At 35.1% G+C, this 22,729-nt stretch overlaps 1 protein-coding gene across 13 annotated transcripts in view; it reads right to left on the reverse strand.

The window, feature by feature from the left end:
* Positions 1-22,729, reverse strand: part of ZNF207 (zinc finger protein 207) — a 57,674-nt gene that overhangs the window by 32,179 nt on the left and 2,766 nt on the right. For 4 of the 13 annotated variants that reach the window (XR_011377059.1, XR_011377060.1, XR_011377058.1 and 1 more), the window contains exons 3-13: positions 19,352-19,490; positions 18,466-18,636; positions 18,271-18,346; positions 17,708-17,755; positions 16,570-16,640; positions 14,590-14,747; positions 13,320-13,412; positions 12,079-12,321; positions 11,327-11,486; positions 10,700-11,183; positions 1,719-7,904 (exon numbers count right to left, since the gene is read on the reverse strand). Coding sequence is in view for 6 of the 13 variants with exons in the window: in XM_030862134.2 (XP_030717994.1) it covers positions 11,023-11,183; positions 11,327-11,486; positions 12,079-12,321; positions 13,320-13,412; positions 14,590-14,747; positions 16,570-16,640; positions 17,708-17,755; positions 18,271-18,346; positions 18,466-18,636; positions 19,352-19,490 (1,320 nt within the window). In the remaining 7 variants the exon portion in view is untranslated. The other 9 variants (XR_009560344.1, XR_011377062.1, XR_011377061.1 and 6 more) reach the window with 9 other exon arrangements.

The following is a 22,729-nucleotide window of genomic DNA, read 5'->3' on the forward strand; positions in this document are numbered from 1 at the left end:
CAATATGAAAATAAAGCACCATTTCTCAAATGGTAGTTTTGGCTTTCTTAAAGCCTAGCAAGCGCTCCCAGATGACTTCAAGAGAAAGAAAATAAACACTTCAATGCCTTTTGTGAGCTCTAATAATTACATGGCTCCATACACTAAAGAACACCTAGGAACATCTCTTCCATCCAAACCCTACCAGTAGGCTAAAATTTAATATAGTTAACTACTATAAACGTGGTCATCCATTTTTCTTATGCACTAGCTTCCAGGTGCTATGTCAAAGTGACAAAATGCACTACTGGGCTTCCCTGGTGGCACAGTGGTTGAGAGTCTGCCTGCCGATGCAGGGGACACGGTTCGCGCCCCGGTCCGGGAAGATCCCACATGCCGCGGAGCGGCTGGGCCCGTGAGCCATGGCCGCTGAGCCTGTGCTCCGCAGCAGGAGAGGCCACAATAGTGAGAGGCCTGCGTAACGCAAAAAACCCAAAATGCACTACCACTTGTATTAAGAAAAAATTTTAAACACACCCTGCCCAAAAAAATTCCAAGTATTAATTGCTAGTATTTTCCTTTTTGGGGAGTGGGGAGAGGTGCGGTGGGCCCAAGCTGCGGGCTTGCAGGATCTTAGTTTCCTGCCCAGGGATGGAACCCAGGAATTTGGCATTGACAGCGCCGAGTCCTAACTGGACTGCCAGGGAATTCCCCCATGATTTTTTTTTTGGGGGGCAGCTAGAGTTTTAAAGTTGGTAATAATTTAAAGCTAGTATTTAATTACAACCTTTAAATCAGAGAGTTCACTTACTTACACTAAAGGTTATGCCACTAGTCAATATCTTTTTGTTTAGCTAGACCATTTAATCATACACATGGACTAGCATTTATCCTCCCTTGTTTGTTTTGTTCAGGTCCTCCTTATCATCGTATCATACCCCTTGTATGACTTGCTCTTCACTTCCCTCCTTGCCAGTACAATGCTGGAGTGAAACCTGGAGACTGAATGGAGGGAAGCCACCCACCCCCAACACCCCAACCCGGGTCCCAACCCTTTAAGATCTTGTACCACTTCACAAAATAATGCTATACCAGTTTAGAAAACTGTAGACATACCGCTCAGATATAAATCACCTTCCCTGCTGTAGTAATTAAATGTTTTCACTTTAACCTCTATTTACTCTTATTAATAGTAATGCAGTTCCAGGGAGGAGAGATTCCAAAATCTCACCACCTTTTTCTCTTATTTAAAAACCACTCCTTCCATGAAAATCCAGCATTGGCTTAATATTATTATACGATGATTCCTACAATACTCCAGGAAGAGCACAAAGATTTCTTTCCCATTTTTGATCAGTTGTCTACTGTCAGCTTTAACTGGAGCTGAAAAACAGAAGGCCTACGTAAACTGAAAGTCATCACTGAGTTTTAAGATAGGGAGGTTTAAATAATTATTCTTGAAGATATTTTCTTTACCCGCCACTTATTTCTACCCTGAAAAAACCCTGAAATATGAAATTAGTAAAACACCATAGAAAATAAAAAGAAAACAATGCAGACAAAGGAGTAAGGTACATTTCAATTTAATCAGTGTGCACACAAATTTGTAAAAATTCTAGACACATTCATTAAGTCGCAAAGATTTAAGAATTCTTGTTCACATCTAAATATTAGCTTAAACTGTGGAAATTTGGCTACTTATTCTCATCACTATTACATGCATTTAGTTACATACTTACCAAATTTTCAGTGTCTGCTTATCCTTGCTAGGAAAGGACAGAGTTCCTTAGAAATTTACTTCACTTTAAATCTTAAAGACATAAATTGAGGGTCCACACTTTGTGTAGTGCTTATCTAGAAGAATACATTACCATTATCACATATTCAAATTTTCAGATTTATTTTAGAAGACTATCACTGTTCATACTAAAAAGCATGAGCTGACTTTTTATTATTGGCTTACAAAGATCACAGCAGGAAATACAATGTGAAAACATCCTTAAGATAAACTGATGTTAGGTAGGATGTGGCTAAAAGCTAGAGAGAAAAAATCCACGTGTTACAATGACGGAGGGATTTAACAGGGGATCAAGTAATTAGAAATATGCTCAGGCTAATTTTCACGGGTATACACAATCCCAGAAATCAGTAGTCCAACCCAAGTTTTTCATGCAAGGTTAGAATGATTTAAGAATACATTTGAAATTCTCAAGCCTCACTCAGAGACTCCTGTAAGCAATTAGTCTGCATGACCATTTTGGGCAAGCTTTCCTTCAACTCTATTCCCAGCTTAACTACTCAAGAATCACTAGACAAAAATTCTGGTCTTTAAATTTTAAACCTATGCAACATGGCAACCAAAAGCATTGAGGAAAAAAACCACTTTTGCCTGTCAACTAAAAAAATTTTTAAGTTAAAATAAAAATTGTTTTAGCACTAGTTTTGAGTAAAAACATCTTTCCTATCTCACCAAAAAGAAATAATTTACATGTTAAAGTTTTTGCAGTTATATAGTCTATTAAGTGAAGGTCAGGAAAAAAGTGAGCCCCAATTATTAGAGAAACATAGGGAGGTAAAATAATCACCTTAACATTCTCAATTCAGGTAATAAGAGTGTAGAAACTCATATACTTTGATCAAAGTGTCCAACTTAAGTTAAATTTAAATGGAAAAATAGTGATATATAAAAGTATAAAATAGTACTCACCAGAAAAGCAGCTTTAAAGAGATGGTTTTAAGGAAAACCATTCCACTGTATCTACGCCATTTCTTATACAGATTAAACTGTGAAAGGCAATGAAACTTAAGCCCTTAGGCAATTTTATGTTAAAAAACAAGTGGATATCTTATAAAATATATTTTATTATCGGTTGATAAATCAAGGTCTTTATCACCATCCCACTTTAACAGGAGTAAAAAATCAGTAGTTGTACGGACAGACTCACATTATACAATATTACACTTAAGGTGAAGAGGAAGCCATACAGAATAGCAGAATGGTTCAGGTAGGCTTGTATAAACTAAATTGTATACTTTCTTCTTCTCTCCTCAGTATTTAAAATTTTTATCAACATAAGAGCACAATATTTAAAGGTTAAAGGAAATCTCTGAAGGATGGTTCAAGACAACAATGAACGCTGGTAGAACCAATGAAACTAATAAAAACTTTAACATAACTTTCACAACCTGTTATGTCCTCACTGCTCCTCAAAAGGAATATGCAAAGAATGTGTCTAGATTTCTTGATGGGTAGTCAGCTTTCATCTGAATATTAAAAAGGTTCTTCTTAGTTCAAATTAAAATGAACCCACAGTGGTGGTGCACCAACAGGTTATAGTTTACAAAAAGCATGAACAAAATTAGTACTTACAACAAGAGTTACTAAAAATATCTAACAACAAAAAAGCAGCATAAAAATATATTCTGGCATACGACTGCACACCATTTATCACTACTAGAGGTGAGGAAACTTGACTTTTTATCTGTTGATTCATACTGTAAAAAGTTAAAAGGTAAGTATGAGTACCAAGGAGCGGCTTAAGTAGGAGACCCTGGACCCAAACACCTGTACTCCATATACCAACATGAGCATATAGCCAATTAAAACTTTCACTCTTCTTTCTATGTACAACATATCTATTTAGGTTTAACCGTAACCCGATAATAAAGGAGCAGTATCACACCTTTATTACAACTCAGGTGAGCAAACCTAGAGCTACTTTGGCCCAAGTACTGAGTGTTTAGAAGTGTCCAATGTCATACTCACATTTAAGTAACTGCACAGCTTTCTTCCTGGTGTGGGTTATATGGATATGTTTGAAAAAAATAGGAACATCAGGTACTTACAGATTAAACTAACCTGTACTGGCAGGGCTGTGGGATTTTTCTTCTCTACCAGTAAGTAGCAAATGCTGAAATTCTGCTGCTAGTTAACAAAAACACAAATTGTATTAAACTGAGGAGTTCAATTCATAGTTTAAAAAGTCAATGTGCATAAAATTTCCTCAGAGCCTGACATTACTACATTAAAAAAAATTTCCCTGTCTTACAAAAAGTACCTTATATTGGCTATTAAATTTAGAGTGACCTTATGAGAATGAGTTAATAATACTGTATATCTCTTGGACACCTCTCAATTTTAATAAATTATATATTCCAGTATGTGTACTATAAAGATATGGGTTACTCTAAAAGGAGAGGGGGGTACATATATCTAGGAATAAAAATCTCTGCATGATAATTTCTAATTTAAGTACATGTAGACACATCCCACAGAAACAAGCAATTTTTAATATTTTAAATTCAACTTCTAAAATACTTGACTTCATTTCTGTATATTAAAGATTTTCCATTTTAAACACATGGGCTGAAAAGCACATTCTATTGCTTCTCCTATAAGTACACTAACAAGCTAATAGCTAAAAGGCAGGCTATGCTCAGTAACTAAATCTCCCATATTTTTCTAACTCAAACTTACAGAAACTTTAATAACGCTTCCCTTGGTCCACTTGGGTAGTTAAGCAGACTTGTTTTATTAGTAGAAACTGGAAAATGACGTGGTAAACCTTGTTTATTTTCACCTGATTGCCAAATTATTTATAAATAAAAATATTAAGAATGAGCTACATTATAATAAATGATTTGATGAAATCTTGCATAACAAATGTAAACCAAGGCCAAAATACTATTACCTTCCATTACATTTAAGGTTCTTAAAAGTCTAACGATACTGTACAATGGCCTCTCACCCAAATAATCACTACTGGTCTGTGTGTAGTAAGCTGGGCAAACAACATTCTTCATTTTTATCCAAGTTGGGCATCAATGAATTTCACTGCCAGTTCCTCACATTTAAACAAAAACGAAGGCATATGATTCTTAACTATAATAATGATAAAAAAAAAAACCCAGACACAGTAAGAATGCCAAAAGGCCCGGAGAATTCCAATAAAGGACTTCCCCTTTTTTACAAACAAAGCATTACACAAACCCCTGACCAAACACACAGCACATTACTGAAACTGTGCCATATCACAACCTTACATACCATTACAGCATTTGGAATTAATGGCTGGGGTCCAACTAATCAACTGTTAAAACAGTTTACTCACATGTATCTTCTCTGTAGTTAATGTGCCCAAAATTACAACATATACACAAACATATTCTCATGATAAAGCTGGTGATTATTTGCCTCCTAAAGAACCTAACCATGAACCAGTCTTCATTTATAATACAGTGTTCAATTTGCTTCAAATAGAAATAGTTCAAATTAGCTTCAGTGAAGATCTCCTTTGGGTCTCCAATTTCTGCCTTAATATGATTTCTATATCCTGACTCGTAAAATGTAATTTCCCCTGAGAACATACATGAGATTAGTTGAACAGATTTAAAGAGAAATGGTTCAAAAATTTCAAACTAATACAGTTTCAAGCTATTGTTTTTCCAGAGTTGGGAAGAAAATGAAAGGCTCTTTCTTTTATGGCCAAATTATTATGCAAAAATGTATGAAGTCCACAGCAAGAAAAACAATGCTTATAAAAAACAATTCTCCTCTGAGCCTTACTGAAGAAATCTAGTTTTTTAAAACATGATACTTTCAAACTTATTTTCCTACAAAAATGCCAAGTAAGAACATGAAAACACTTGGAAATGTTGGAGATGTTTAATTAGGGAGCTCAAACTGAGGTCCCGCTTTCCCCATTTGCTATGTATTAGTTTGAATTAGATTCATAACAGGGGATGCCTAAGAGCCAAGATATTGAAAGTATAGTTCTGAAAATACAACATTAATTACAAAATTGTGAATATCCACTATGTGCATGACACTATATATAACATCATTAAAGTAGCTGCTTATTTTGCCAAGAAATATCAGATGATTGCTATGCTATTAAAACAAAAGATCATTTATTAAAATGATTCGGATGACAGAAAACAAAATACTGAGAAAGAAGGCTAAAAAGGAATAACCTATACTAATATTCAAATCATGATAGCAGAAGCATAAATGGGAGAATGTTTACTTACAAAACTCTGCCTTATAGTCAATAGTCTTATAATGAATCTCTTCTAGAAGACTTCCATAAAAGAGTAAGAAAACCAGTTTCATTTTGGAATAACATACAAAGGTTATTCAATAAGGTAGATAAATACCGCCTTTAAAAAAAGACATACTTGATTTACACAAAATTTTAGGGAACATGTTTACTACTTTTTAAAAAATCCCCTAACCGATACAAGTGTCAGTTTACTTAAACAAAATTTCATCTCAGTAAAGAAGTGACTTCAACATTTCCTTTCAGTAATTTACTAAGTTTTACCTGTGGATATAATAGATACCTGAAAGTTATTCTCAAAACTGTATTTGTCTGAGTCAGAGGACTACAAAGATCGAAGAACCTACATCTTAGATATCTGTATCACCTTCAACAAATTATGTCTCCCTTAGAAAATCCCTCCCACGCCAGTACTCAAGCATTTAAGAGGGTATTTCAATTATAATTATTTCAATGATCACTATTAGAATTAGGACAAGCAACTTCACTCTTGAATATTTCAGTATATTGGGGAATGATGGATGCAACAGAAAACAACTCCAACTGAGGAGTCTTAAAAGATGCAGTAATTGAGCAGGTAGTAAAATATTCCAGTGGAATTTTTTTGTTGTGACACAATTTTTTTTTCAAACATTAATATCTTTTTTCCATGATTCAGTTACAGAGAAAAGCTTATATTCTAATAACAGAGGTGAAAATTTGGAATTCATTTAATTCATTTTTCTTCTTTATGTTTCCAAGAATTAAAACCACATAGAAACACAAGCCTGGGTTTGCTAAACATTGTACTATAAGTGAACTGTTACTGTTCAGAGGAAAATGCTATCTGCATAGAACAGTGGCTTTAACACGGGAAGGAACAAAAGTAATCCAAGTTAATGTTTTGGCCTCTCTTTCAGTTCCCCCGTTACTTGCCCACTACAACATACACACATAAACACAACTTTTTCCACCAAATAAAAGCAATTTTTAGTTGGAAACAAACACGGGTGTTTTTCATGTGTGCATATTGCATCAAATATTGTTCAGTAAGGATAAAAATGAAACTCAAAATAATCGTTCCAAAACCACAATTCAATATACTAAACTTTACTATGTGAAACAATTTCAGTTTGGCTGCCTGAAAATTTGTAATCCATCCATACTGGTAAGTGTGTAATACCCAAACTCTTTTATAATATCAAATGTGTAGTGTATACGCATACATACCACACATACACACCATCTTCCCACTTTTCACAGGGCTCTACATTAACATTTGCTCTAATGTGGTGAAATTTGGAAATATTAAAAGTCACAAGCATTTCCAGATGACCTTTCAACCTTAACGTTCAATGCATAACTTTGGGATTAAAAATGCAGATTTCAGTATCCAGTGGCATTTCCAATGATTATTATCCTTGAGGTTAAATTTAATAGTTTGAGGAGAAAATAACCAGTAAGGTTTTCCTAAAAGTGAAAGGGAAAATTTGAATGAAACATTTCATGCCTCCAAATCAAGAACGTCAAATTTTGTCAATTTACTCAAGTTCAATATAAATAACATCACCTTTACTGAGGCTGTTAAATATTATGTAACACAAAGTAAATTAGATAAAATTACATATATCAAATACTTTTTTCTGTTTATTAACACCACAGTCAAACGTGAATATTAATATAGAGCCTTCTCTGCCAAGAGAGTATAAAAAGCCTAAATTTAATTAAATTTAGGGGCCTTCACCAAACTTGCTGCAAGTTTGGGGACATGAATATCCAACAGCCATAAAGCTGTGAAAGCCCCTATAAGGAATAAAATAAATCCCACTTGCCTCAGACTGAACAGGGCAACACTGAGACTCAGCCTCAGCCTGTCCTATGGCAGGGCTATAGGAAGAAGAAAATTTTAATTTTAGAAAAACATTACCCAATTAATTTAAAAGACATGCATTTAAAAAAATCCCAATGACCAAGCAAGCAAAGGAAAAAAGAGTAGCTCTTTTAAAAAAAAAAAATCTATTGTCCATTATAATTCCACTCTGAGCCCATACTTTTACTGGGAATCTCGCCCACCTCTGCAAATAACTAAATTTAATTAAACTGAGTTTAAGTTCAGTATGTGACTTGATCAGTGGAACAGGAGTGCTCAAAGAATATTTACCCCATTCCTAACAGTAAAAGTGTGAAAGATTGCTAAAATAGCATTCAAATCAAATGATATCCAGCAGTCACTCAAAAGTTGATCCTCACCTGCTGGTCTTGTTACTGTCATACACACAATAGAAACTAGTGCCAGACAAAAATCGTTTTTGTTTTTTTAAAGAAAGTGGTAACAGTGGATGTAAGGTAAGAGCCAAAACTGGCAGCCCCATTAATCTTACAACTTCCTAAATTATGGCAATCACAATGCCTGCCGGTATATACCAAGTCCCAAAGCTGTCTTCTGTGAGGGCAGATGAAGTTTATTTCAACTCCATCTATTCTTTAAGAAAGCGTAAGTCAGAGTTAATTATTTCAACATAATTTGTTCCACTCGTGATTTAACCACATTATGGACCCCAGAAGCAATTAGGTAAAAGATATTTTCTAGAAGCTTAATTACACTCTGATGCATGCACAAATTACACATTAAATATACCAAATGGGCACCATCTGAGCCATATACCTACAAAATACAACAGATGAACGATGTGCCTAAGTGTTGTGCATAACATTTTGAATTAACTTTTAATTAGAATTCTATCATTTCTTTAGAAGTGGCAATATTTTCTCCTTTCTGACCTCAGATAGCAACAAACCTCAATATATCAGTTCTCTTTGCATCAAATGCAAATCAAGCTTTGCATAATTTTTGAAACATTACTAACCCATTTTTTTCCCTCTTCCTGATTCCTCTCCCCCACTGCTATAATCCATCCGTAGTTTGTTGATAAGCCTGTACATGAAATGCTTGAGAGAAATTTGGTTTGGGAGAATATTTCCTATTTAATAATTCTAAATTTAATTATGCCATTTTTACCTTAAAAGATTTTCAACACAGGTCTTTCTTTGGCAGTATGATAAACATGCTGCCAAATTTAAGAAGTATATGATAATTTCTATTACGTATTTACGTAGACAGGCGTTTGGTGAGAAAGGGGTAGAGACTTGGCTGCTGGCAGCAGGAAGAAATGCATTCTTGGCGATACGTGCATGTTGCCTTTTCAAACTATGAAATTTTTTGACCCTCAAAAATAGCACAGGAGCTGTAAAACCACTGGAGCAAAATAGATTTAAAATAACACTCAGCTTTGTTAATACTTACAATGTTTTGTTTAAGATGAATGACTTTTACTTGTCACTTATATACACTCTTTTATGATAATTAAAAAACATCTTTCAGTATTTTCTTATATGGTTAAAGCTTTCTTTTGTTTAAACAAAACTTCAGATTCTGTGCCTTATACCTACACCTTCACATAAAGGTTATAAAGAAATGTTATTTTCTTAGCTGTCTTAACTTTATATTGAGGAAAACTAAACCTGAGTTCATAATATATTAATAATGATACTTTGTACAGGTCATTTGATACTTAGTCATAAAAGTACTCTGTAAAAATGAAAATCAAAAAAATGGATGACAAAAAGAGGTCAACAAGGCTATTAATATATGAGACTTGCAACGTAAGATACTGAATAATAGCAGTCATCTCTACAGAAAAGTTCTCCATAGGACACAGTTGAACATTCAAATTTCCAAGAATGAAAAGGTTAACAGTAAAAAGCCATTTAGGCTTAATAATAACAGAAGGTAGCCATTTAATCAAAGAAATAATGTAATCTTCCAGGAACATAATAAAAAATTTCAAATCCATCTGTTAACCATCTTAACAGAGGCACATTTAGATTCTCATCATAACATTAGAATATATACCAGTCATTAACAGTACAGAAGGCTATTACAGCATGCACCTAAGCTTCTAGAAGTTTGCACCTGAAAAGCTTCTGAGGTCCACACAGTACCGCAGTCTCAAAAATAATCAGAAGGAAATGAATGGGTCTGGCACTAGGCTCTAAACATCAGCAGGAAGGAGGGAATATTAAGGTTTACATTTCAAATATCTATGATAGCTAACATATATTGACACACCAAGGGGGTGGAAAGGTGACACAATACAAAGATTTCATACCCATGTAATGACTCATAGGTATATCTAAGTTTTTCTGTCAACTGAAGGACTAACATACAATTCTACATATACTGTCCAGTTTAAAACATGCAGCTAAGGAACAACCTACAATTCAAAGACAGAATCCAATGATATATCAAAACTGCATTGGTATAACTACGAATTTTATTATGTGGACATCTACTGTGGCATGCATCTGTACAAACCTTTCAGGCAGTGGTCCACAGCTGGGTTATGAATAAAAAGGCATAAATTTTTCTCTCATTTTATTACAATGAAGTTTAACAGTACAGAAAAGTCACATGACCTTGGTGGGTCAGATTTCTTAAACCCTGAAACATGAGGAACTCTAAATACATTAAATATTGTTACACATTCAGACTTCCAATGTACAGGTACTTGAAGACAGTTACAGCCCTCACCAAGCTAGGTTGGGGACATGAAGTCCAACAGCATCTGAAATGCTGCGAAGGCATAACTTTACAAATAGCAACATAAGCTTACAGAACTTGCCTTTATTAGGGTGGTATGTTCATGTAATTCCAGCGCCTTCACAATATAACGAACCAAATTTACTATACTTCACTTCTAAAAACCTAGATGAAACATGAAAAAGAAGCCATACAGTATAAATTGCAACTTCAGGAAAAGTTCCTGCTTTATTATTCCAAATAAATTTTCCCATGTAAAATAAATGTCCAATAGTTCCTGGTATGTGGGAAGATAATGTTTGTTAAAGTCACAATGAAGCCTTATTGACGGAAGCTTGGCTATATAAACAGCACAAGTTGAGAAAAGGTTTAATCTCCAAACCTATTAGACTGGATGAAGTAAGATCAGTAACGGCCACCTTGCGACATTACAGGAGGTCTCATTCCCATCGGAGGTCGAGGAGGCCCACCTTGGTAAGGGGGCACCATTGGCGGTCCCTGCCCATACGGTGGCATAGCACCAGGAAGATAACCTGGCATGCCTTGATGATGACCACCATACTGACCTAAAAAACACATTTAAAACACAAAAAAATAGATTGAGTCTGTTGCCTTGTACTTTTAAATGCAATGCACTTTGCAGATAAATCTGTTTCATGTGTACACTCAGAAAATCCACTAAATAAAATAAATGTAAAAAGAGGAATACCATGAGGCGGCATCGGGGGTCTCATTCCTTGTTGCTGTGGGATGCCTGGCTGTGGTGGCATCATACCTCCAATTGGTCCAACAGGTGGATTACCAATGGGAGCCTGTCCTGGTCGAGGAAGATTACGTTGATATTTAGGTAATTGTGCTCTTCTCTCTTCCTAGGAATAAAAATATGTGAAATGTGAAACATCTGAACACAGGGAGTTAAGCATGAAGGTAAGCATCTAAAGTCTTTATATTTACAGAGTGAGACTAATTTTTAAATGTTCCCTTACATCCCAATTACTTTCACCCCACAAACCAGTCCAACTTAAAATCTTGATGCCTTAAGAAAACGTTACCTATTTTTATATTTGAAGCACGTTATATTGAACAACTTTCCAGAAATTATAAATTGCTTCAGCAAGAAACTGTGTAATGAAGAAGGTATATGGACTGCAAGGGACCTGCAGACTCTCACACTTGTTTCTTCAATTAATTAAATTTATGAACAACAAAAATAATTTTTGAGAGAGTAAGAACCCAACTTACTGTCTTCTTTTAGAAATAGTCTTAGGGGGGATGTATCTAAGATCAAAACATGCAATATTCACTTTGTTTTGTGGTTCTTAAAAATCAGAATGATAAAAATCACTTAGCATTCAATCAGATCATAAGACCACTGGTATACAAATTAAAACTTTTCAAATGGACAAGTTGCTACCACAGTACTCAATCAAACTCTGCTAGTAAAAAATGTAAACAACTTACCAGCGATATATCCTCATCTGGATGGATCAACTTACTGGTTGCACTGGTCGTCGTAAGTGTAGCAGGCTTACTTGTTATTGAAGCTGCTGGTTTAGCTGCAGTGCTATTTGTTGTACTAGTGGTTGAAGCTGTAGACTGTGTATATGCAGGGAATGTAGGCTTTGGGGGTTCTGTAGTTGTTGCAGGGGTACTATTTAAGGGCTTGAAATCTGTACCAACAGGTCCTTGGACAGCTGCCTGAGCCTGTAAAACATTATCTTTCATCAACAAAACTTCAAAATCCAAAACTGAATATATCTACTACCTATTTAACTTAAAAACAAGACACTAACATTCAATAAGGGACAAAACTGAAAGTTAAAATCATGAACAATCCACAAAATTCGAGATAACACATAATACCAAAAGATGTACATCCAAACCACAGCAGTGGAAACAAGAAACAAGTTAGACTGCTTATGTAACTTCTCAGATATCATCTATCTCTTCACCAGAAATTACTTAATTTACAAAGCTTTATATTTATTCCTAATTGAAGATATTATCATAAAATGGAATAGCATATTTTCTATTATCATCATTCTAAATTCCTTTTTAAAATTAATCTACCAAGGAGCTCAAAAAAAAAATAGTTAAAAATTATAGAATACAAATGTTTGGATAAATTTCAGTTACTAAGTATAACATAAATAATAACTACCAATGGTGACACATTAAAGATATGTCCTTCAGAAGTATTCTTTATATAGTAATACAATGCCCTCCCAATTAACAATGGCTAGATTATTATGATGGACTAAAGAGTTTAGTAAGCTTTTAAGTATAAAGTTACCAAGTAATAAATTTGTTACTTTTCATAACACTGAACATCTGAAACATGTAAACTAGGCCAACTTTTAGAATCAAATGCAGAGTACTAAATTTCCTTACATTATATGTGATGCATTAAACAGCATAAAACAGAATAGCTTAATCATGCATCAGGCTAACCATTGGCCACTAAAATGCATTTACTGCTTACATGCTTTTAACCCTTTAGAACCATAGGAGTTTGGGGTATATTTTTTTCTATTAGTATGCGGTTCAAATTTTCAAATACCATTGATTTATAAGCCATTAATTTTACTTTAGAAAAATTAAACGTATTTTTGGGAAAAGATTTAGTTTTAAAGTAGGGTCCAAAGGGTTAATGAAGTTATAAAGCCATTTTTAACAATTTTAAACTGCAACTTCCTGCGTACTTGTGCTGCGCTAGGAAACAGAGCTTTAGAAGACGCAGACAGACTTTCTGAATTGGATGAAGCTGTACTTGAGCTTGTTACAGGTGTCCCCATCTGTAGCATAAAAGAAAGGAAACAATGAAAAGTCTCCAAACAAATGGGTGAAAATAAGCCACGTGGTAGACTTTTTTTTTCAGTATAGATTGCATTTTTCTAAATGCAAAATACAATGCAATCAAATCTGTTTTATAGAGGCAGGCAGTTAATGCATTTACAATAAACAGAGTGACACTATGAGCCTCAAAAAAACTTTCTAAATTCTACACCAATAAACCTAATTAACCACAGGTTTTTTCCCCTAAAACTAATGTTTTACACTATATTTCAAAACTGAAACCTTAAACTGAGAATTATGATGCATTATTGACACTTCAATCCAATTCTCCATCGATAACTACAATTTTTGCCAAAAGTTTATTAATAGGATAAACAAAATAAACAATAAACAAAAACCCCCCACCTCAAAAACATGTTAATGTACTTAAAAAGTAATGCTTTTAATTTAGCAACTACAAACAGAAAAAAATTGAAAAAAGAAAACATCTAAGGGATAATTTTAAGGTGAACAATGAAGAACATACATCCTGAGTGTCTCAATTCTGAATGAATTAAATACATCTGCTTAACTCTGAATCAAACTGGGGTGAAAAAGCGAAGGTAACAACCATTATATACATACTATATATAAAAGGATTTTTTGCTTCTGAGTTCTGGGGAGGGAAAAAAAAAAGGACGAGTAGGAAATATGAGTGTGACTAGGTCAAAAGACATTAAATGATGCCCTTCCAGCAACAGTGAGGCACTACTGTCTGTCACAATTCTAGACTAAAGGGAAGAGCCCAAAAATTATTTGCTAAGGTCTTAGGATTTTTTGACTTTGGTTTTCATTCTACTCATAGCTCATTAGGTAAAGGAGGACCTCATAACATTTTTATGTATTTAAGTTCCCAGAAATTAAATTTTCATTTCTAACTAAAGCTAAGAATAACCAGAGTTCACAACTACAAAAAAATAACATACTCCACTATTTTCTGGTTCCAGTCAACCTTCTGAGTAAAGGAAATCAATGTGTGCAAAAATGGAAGAGAACACCACTTCTTCAGTATAGTTAATAAACTGTATTAAGAAGATTACAATTTTTAAAATGACTTGACATTTTCAAAGAGTTCAGTGAACAACTCCACTTTACCTTTAAATATAAGCACGTTCTTTTTCAGAAATTTAACCTTACCTGTCCTGCACTGGGGAAAAGAGGCTTAGTAACTGGAGGCTGTGGAGCTGGAACTGTTGCTGTTGGTGCAGGTGGTCTGTTAAGAATACCTGGCGCTGAAACAGCCTGTGCTTGAGTCATCGGAGGAATTCCAGGACGTGGAACAGGAGGGGGCATACCTGCAGAGAAGAAATACTGGAGTGGGACCCTGTTGCTGAAACATTTAGTTCAGAAAAAATACTTCCTCAAAACTTTGCCATTAAAACATACTAAATTAAATTAAAAATGATTCAAGGAAATTCCCTGGCAGTCCAGTGGTTAGGACTCGGCTTTCACTGCTATGGCCCGGGATCAATCCCTGGTAAGGGAACCAACAAGATCTCATAAGCCGTACGGCACAGACACACACAAAACAAGATTCTATACTACGAAGTTATCAATACTGACGACTGACTGCTGAACTCAATGAAGCCCAAAGTACTTGGGCACCTGCCCCCTTGGAACAGTTTTGCCTCCAACTTTCTACACCTTTGCGTCTCTTCAGAATTTTGGGACGTGAAAGATACCACTAGAAACCCTGTATATGGGCAAAGCCAACAATTAGGCTTATTGATATTACTGATGCAGCAAATTTTTGAAACATATAGAATTATTTCAATCATCTAACAGACAGATGTTTCCAGAACTCTAATGCGAACTACAGTAAAAACTGTTAATAGGTCAAATACCCATAAAAATTATTCCAGAAACTAAGTTATTCCTTTAAGTGTGCTTTAAATACACAAATTTTCCTAAAATATACCACTCGGCATTCTTTGAAGTTCCTCAATGTAACTTAAAACTTTTACTGACTTCACATTACCAAATGAACATAGGTTATTTTTCTGTATTCATTTAAATGCCTAAAATTATCTCAGAGCATGATGTATGTGAAGCTGTTGCCTATAAATTAATGATTGCACTGGCATGATTCAAATTTTGCTGCTGATTTTTCTGTTCCTTTTAAACCAACTATCACTTGAGTACATCTGAATCTGCTATGGACTGCAAACCAAACTTGCTAGGATTAAAACGCTAGGCAATGGACTCAGAAAGCCTCATGAAGACCTCTGTGGCACATTTACTGGGCTAACCAAATCCCTTTCCCCACACTGTAGGCTAAAACGTCAAGATACTTATTTCCCATGCTTCCCTGCACCTAGAAGCTCCATTAGACCTATTTCTGGCCAATGATATGTAAGAGGCTAAGGGGATTCTGGGAAAGTTACTTTGTTCCCTAATACAAGAAAAAGGAAAGCACCCTTTCTTGCCTGAGATTTTATAACTACTGAGTTACATGTCTGAGAGAGAAAGCTAAGGTTGGCAAAGTGGAAAATTTTTAAAGTATGGGTTCTTATTATCACTGGAGCCACTGAGTCTACCACTTTTAGGTTGAGTGAGATAATAAATACCTACGTGGTTTAATAGTTTGTTGGATTTCTCTATTACTTGTTAAGAGTCTCCAGTACTTGCCTAAAATATTCCTAACAGATATAACCACTCTTAAGTCACAGGCTCAGTGACTCATTCTGGTGGCTTTGAGGACTACTTTTACTATCTATTTCAAAACTCGGAACTCAGAACAAAACGAGATCATCACATTTCTCATAGTAATTTTAAAAAGAAGTCACTAACCTATAGAAACTTTAAAAATTACACCAATTTTAAAACTGCACCTCGCAGTGGTTGAGAGTCCACCTGCCGATGCAGGGGACACAGGTTTGTGCCCCGGTCTGGGAAGATCCCACCTGCCGCAGAGCGGCGGGGCCCGTGAGCCATGGCCACTAAGCCTGCGTGTCTGGAGCCTGTGTTCCGCAACGGGAGAGGCCACGACAGTGAGAGGCCCGCGTACCGCAAAAAACAAAAAAAAACTGCACCAATGCCCACAAATCTGCTGTCTAAAATACTTAAGAATAAAGCACTTCTGTCATATTAAAAAGGAAACTGTCTAACATTTCATACCTGGTGGCATACCAGGCATCAGAGGTGGTATTCCCGGTCCAGGTGGCATCATTCCACCCATTGGCATCATTCTATTAGAAAGCAAATTTCAAGAGACAACTAAAGTTAATTAACAGTATAAAACATTAGAAAATATTTTGGCTAAAGCCTGAAACAACAATAGATAAGACTTGAATTTGACCCCTAATATCAAATCAAGCTGAAAGAACACACAACACACTAAAACAATTCTATCAAAATAAATTCCCTAAAAACCAGCGAACTCTTTGTTTACCAGTAAAATAGGGGAAAAAATTCAGTCTTTGTTAACAGAACATTTTAATACATTTAAAGTCATTGAGAACGATTATTATACTCTCCTTAATATAAACAAGAGGCCTTATCCAAAATGTGCGTAACTGGAAAACAAAATCACCTTTTGTCTCACTTGGAAAATATCCACAGAATATTAATCAAAAAAAAACCCTCTATATTTTAGAGTTATCAGATTTTTTCAAAAAGAAAATACTGAATGTACTCTGTGGAGTAAAGATTTGTTTTGGACAGGCACGGAAAAACTACCATCAAAATTAAAGATAATCAAAAGTAAACTCAGAATCCCTACTTTTCATGTACGAAGTTGCTATCACTAAACCAGGACTTAAAAACACAACCCATATTTGTTTTCCTTTCCTTAAAAGAGCTCACCTTCAAATATCAGTGTCCAATTCACTTAAAAAATTACCAAGTTTGTGAATTAATGATTTAGGATTCTTATCAGAATAACTTCTATATATAGGTTTTATCAGAAGAAAAATCAATTACCTTCTATAGTAACACAGCACGTAATTTGGCAAAGGAATATATACTCTTTCTTAAATATCACCCCTTTTTACTAAGTCCCCTTACTTTTAGCAGTTTGGGGAAAACAGCTGCACAATTAGAAAATGCTTTGTTTATATGAGTCTATTACGATTTCCTCACAGATGTTTTAGTTCCCTCCTTTAAGAGATCTGTGTCAATCAGTTTGCAAAGTTTAGAAGTTTTAGTGAGGAAGATTAGAAAACTTCTGAAGTCAACTTAATAGATACCATTAAACACACAAAAAAATGACATTATGATTATACCTCCTGAATTACATTACGAATGAGATGCTTACATGTTTTCACCGCAAAATGACTGGGTGTATTTTCTCTGATGATGCAATCTGTGAAAATGTATGACAAAATCAAAATCTAACTGATTTTCAAAATACAGTGGGAAAGTGTATTGTATACCTCTCACATCCAACAATATTTAAATAAAAGTGATGGGCACGAGCACCTCATATTCATTTTAGTTCTTGATGACTTGACAAATAAATCATTTACAGAGTTTGCTTCTTCTCACAACTACGAAGTGTCATGGACAGTTTTGAATCTCAGAAACTCAAATCTACAACCAACTACTTTAATTACATCAGATGCAACTGAAGCAGATGGCTGCCTACATACATCCTAAAACCCAAAAATCTATTCTCTTCAGAGTCAAATTTATATTCCTTAAATTTATTAGTAGATCCCTTTATTAGGTAAGTTTAATAGTTACAGAGCCCATACCTTTTAGAAGCAAAAAAAAAAAAAAAAAACACAGCAAAGTAACATTTAAGTGATGTAACACACCCAAGTTGAAAAAGATCATTCTAGGCACAAGCCCACAAGTCAATTAAAAGAGTTTTCTTACCCAGGTGGCATTCCTGGCATAACTGGTGGCATTCCTGGCATCAGAGGAGGAACACCTGGCATTAATGGAGGTATGCCTACAAACAAGTATTTCAACCAAAAAAATAAAAAAGGGTTAAGAGGAAAAAATTAATACTTCTAAACTGTATGAACAAAGACCTGAGAGTGTTAAATTGTAAGAAGCCTTATGTGCTACCTGGAGGCATTCCTGGTGCTCCTGGAACTGGTGGTAGTCCTGGTTGTGCCATTGGCGGGATATAGCCTTGTTGAGGTTGAACAGGCTGTGGTTGAAATGAAGTTGAAGCTGCAGAGTCATCATCATCATATTCATCAGAATCCTCTTGTTGCTTCTTTTTTTGACTCTCTGCTAAAAAAGTTTAAATTAATTTTTCCCATAGAGTAAAAAAAGAAAACCTAAGCAAGTTTAAGACATTCAACATTTAAAATTTTTATTTCAGTGCAAGTAGCTCCTGAGATTTTTCTTCCAAAAAAACTCAGTTAACACTGCTCTTTACTCTTTAAATGTTTTTTCAATCTGTATTAAGCAAGAAGGTTAACATCCTTTCCCTATTCTATGGCAGGTAAAGAACATTTTCCTAAAGCAGTTATACTTTTAAAAAACAGCTTTCTATTCCACTCCAAAAGGTAAACTATGAAAACTAGTCTGACCTCTCCAGAATGCTTTTCAAAACAAAAGATTTCGTAGTTTATTAGTAAGTTTCTATCATTTGGATAGGAGAGGGCTGCAAATCCCAAGTCAAATACACCACTAAAAAAATTTACAATTAGTGGTTTCATAAATCAAAACAAGCTACCTTCCTTTTCAAAGGCCTCAACACTTGCTAAATCCACCTGGAATTCAGTTATGAGTAAAAAAATAATAAAATGTATGGAATGATCCAAATGCTACCACATATACAAATAAGATACATTAACTTCGAACATAAGACAAAACAAAAAAACCTCAAATTGAAATTCTGAATAGAACTAACATCTACCATTAAATTTATACTTGAAAATATTGTAATAATACTCTCACTAGTTAAGCTATATCAAGAAAAAGCATACATCTTAGCATTTACCTTGTGTTTTCTGTTCAAGAAGTCGTCTTCTTTCATCCATGTCTTTTTCTGGAATACCTTCCATACCATATATTTCCAACTCTATGTCTGTTCTCCCAGGTATTGCATTTGGTACTGCATCTATTGTCTCTTTATGCACCTAACATTAAAAAACAAACCAAAAAGACCCCACACAAACAAAACAAAAACCTTCCATTAGATAAACAAAAGTGCCTCATGAAAGTCTTTTAAAGAGTACTTTTATATTACTCAGAGACCACTTAGTATAATGGTTAAGAATGACCGGTTCCACAGTGAGACTATGTGGATTCAACCCCCAGCTTTATGGCCTATTAGCTATGTGAGATTAGGCAAATTCTTTGACCTAAGCCTCAGTTTACTTCACCTATTCAGCACCTAACTTCTGGGGTCATTTTTAGGATTAAAACAGATACTGTGTATGTAAAAAGCACTTGGCAATGTGAAGCACATAGCAAGGGCTCAATAAACAATTTCAAGTTTACCTTATAACCTTGATTGCTTGAATTATTAAAAATGAACTAATAGTGCTACTCAAATCAGGGAAGTGTGAACTAAGTAAAGCTTATGAAGTCTTAAAATTAAGTATTAAAATAAGTAAATTTTCCAAGAATGTATCCTGAGACAGCTAGTAGCTACAAACCACAAAAGTGACATTTCCAATTAGCATTACCCGTAACTAATGAGTCACCTGAAGAGCTTAACACTGCCACAGTAGTGATCCTGTCATTTTCCACCTCTGAATTTATTTGGCAGATCACAAAAAGAAGTCCTTCAGAGGTTTTATTGTAAAATAAAACACTGGGGATCTAGCACCTTTTTTCACTGTATGGTTTTGCTAGATCAAACATTTCTAACCCTCAAACGCAAATAACTTTTGCCAATATGCTAAAATCGCTGTCGGTCTTGGTTTCTTCTGCAAAAGGTATTACCTTAGGCTAAAGGATGTCAAAGTATTTTGCCTAAATTATCAGCTTCACCTGGAAGCTTATTAGAAATGCAAATTCTACGCCAATAAAAATTTTAAAACAATAAATAAGAAATGCAAATTATCAGGCCACACCTGAGCCCTACTGAATCAGAAACTCTTGGGTGGAACTGCAAATCTATCTAACAAGACTTCAAGGTGATTCCTTTGCATACTCAAGTTTGAGAACCACTTATTTAGGTTAATGACTTGGATATATTGGTCCAAGTAATACTCAATTTTTCTTTCCTTCCAAGACACTTTCATGGAAGAATAGAAAGGTAATTAAAGAAAACTAAGTATTTTCCTGGAAGAGTATCTCAAAGATTTTAAAAAGTGATATGCAAATCAAATTCACAAATTATCTTATTGTGATTAAAAGATCCATGAATAAAGCTACTCAATAAATGACAATCACCATTTCCTAAATTTTTTGGAACACGTTACTTCTCTTGATGAAGGCAGATGAAGTAACTCATACATATGTTCTCTGAAAAAATACAATTACATTCACATACACATTAACTAGTTTTCACTACATTTCTAAGTGATGAAGGAAAGAAATATCTTAATTAAAAGGTATTGGAAAGAGAAGAAAAAATAACGCCATTCACTCAAAATCTTCCCAACCTTATGTTACAGCCAGAATTAGATTTCTTAGAGTCTTACATAGTAGAAATTAGTATGGTCTCGGCTGAAAAGATAGGCGCAAACATTGATGTAAAGTATCTAAATTACTAATGTCCTAAACTAATCTATAAAACTCCAGCATGTGTCTGATTTAACTGCCATGCCTATCTCACAAGCTCCTGTGAAATTATGGTAAGAACATATAAACAGAAGCACTTAGTCAATTAAAGATTATTACTAGTAGTTTAACTAATCTTCCAGCTTCCACTCACTCCATTTCTCTGCTCTTCTCTATAGTACAACTCCTTGAAATAGCACCTCTAGTTTCCCCTCTCATTTTCTCTTGCAAGCATTCCTATCAGCCTTTCATCCTCTACATTCTAGGAAATCACTCTTGGCAAGTAACCAATGACCTCTAGTTTGGTTAATCCAATCTTAGTCCTGGGCTTAACTAACCTACCACCAGCGTTTGACTTAAATAACTCACTCCTTGAAACATTTCACTTGGCTTCCACGGCACTACTCTCTTGGTTTTCCTACCTTTTCAATCTTGATTGGTTTCTCTTAATCTTCTGACCTCTAAATGCTGGGAGTGGCCCATGGTGGTGTCGTTGGCACCACTTTTCTATCTATATTCTACTCCCTAAGGACATATAATATCATGTCTTAAAATAGCCATCCTTATACTGTATCCTCCCAAATTTCTATCACCAGCTCCAACCTCTCTGAACTGCAGACCTGTAGATTCAACTGCTTATATGACATCTCCATCTGGATATTCAACAGACCTCCTCAAAATCTCAAAACTAACATACCCACACTCAAAATTAACATAAGATGATCTTGATAGCCTCATCCCTAAGCCTATTTTTCCTGCAGCTTTCCACATTTCAGTACAGTCGTCCCTTGATATCAAGGCATGACTGGTTCCAGGACCACTCCCCCCAATACCAAGGATGCTCAAGTCCCTTATATAAAATGGCGCAGTACAGTTAGCCCTCTGTATCCACGGATTCTGTACACGTGGATTCAACTTACCGAATTTCAATTGCGGTATAATACGCAGATGTGGATACCAAGGGCCAAATGAATACAGTAACTCACTTTTCACACTGCTCAGGCCAAATACTTTCAGAACATCCTCCACTCCTCACTTTCTCATACTCCACATCTAATTCATCAGCAAATTCTCTGTCACCATCACCTCTTGCCTGGAACACTCTTGCCTGGTCTCCTAAGTGGTCTTACTGCACTCTACAGTCTACTCTCAACCCTGCAGCCAAAATGACTCTTTAAAAAGTGTGCCAAAGCATGTTACATCTCAATTAAAACCTCCCATTTCACTCAGTATTAAAGAAAATGGCCTACAATAGCCTGCAAACCCTCCTATGTAAAGTAAGCACATTGCTGTCCTTGCCCTCAATATAGGAGAATGCCCCTGAAGTGAAGGTCTTTCATCTGCTATTCCCTGGAATCTCTCCCTCACCTCCTTTCAGATCTCTGTTCAGATGTCAGTTTCTCATTCAGGTCTGTACTACCTTGTGGCCCTCCCCTATCCCCCCTACCTAGTTTTAACCCCTACCTAGTTTTAGTTTCCTCTGTCACATATCAGCATAAAATTAAATATTTATAGATTGTTCTCCTCCACAATGTAAATCTAAACTCCACAATGATGACTTTAATTTATTCACTGCTGTATATTCAGTGCCTAAAACACTGTACAGTACTGTCTCACAGAAACTTTGTGATAAATGGTCATGTTC

The sequence above is a fragment of the Globicephala melas genome, chromosome 20, assembly GCF_963455315.2.
Source record: "Globicephala melas chromosome 20, mGloMel1.2, whole genome shotgun sequence".
NCBI lineage: Eukaryota > Metazoa > Chordata > Mammalia > Artiodactyla > Delphinidae > Globicephala > Globicephala melas.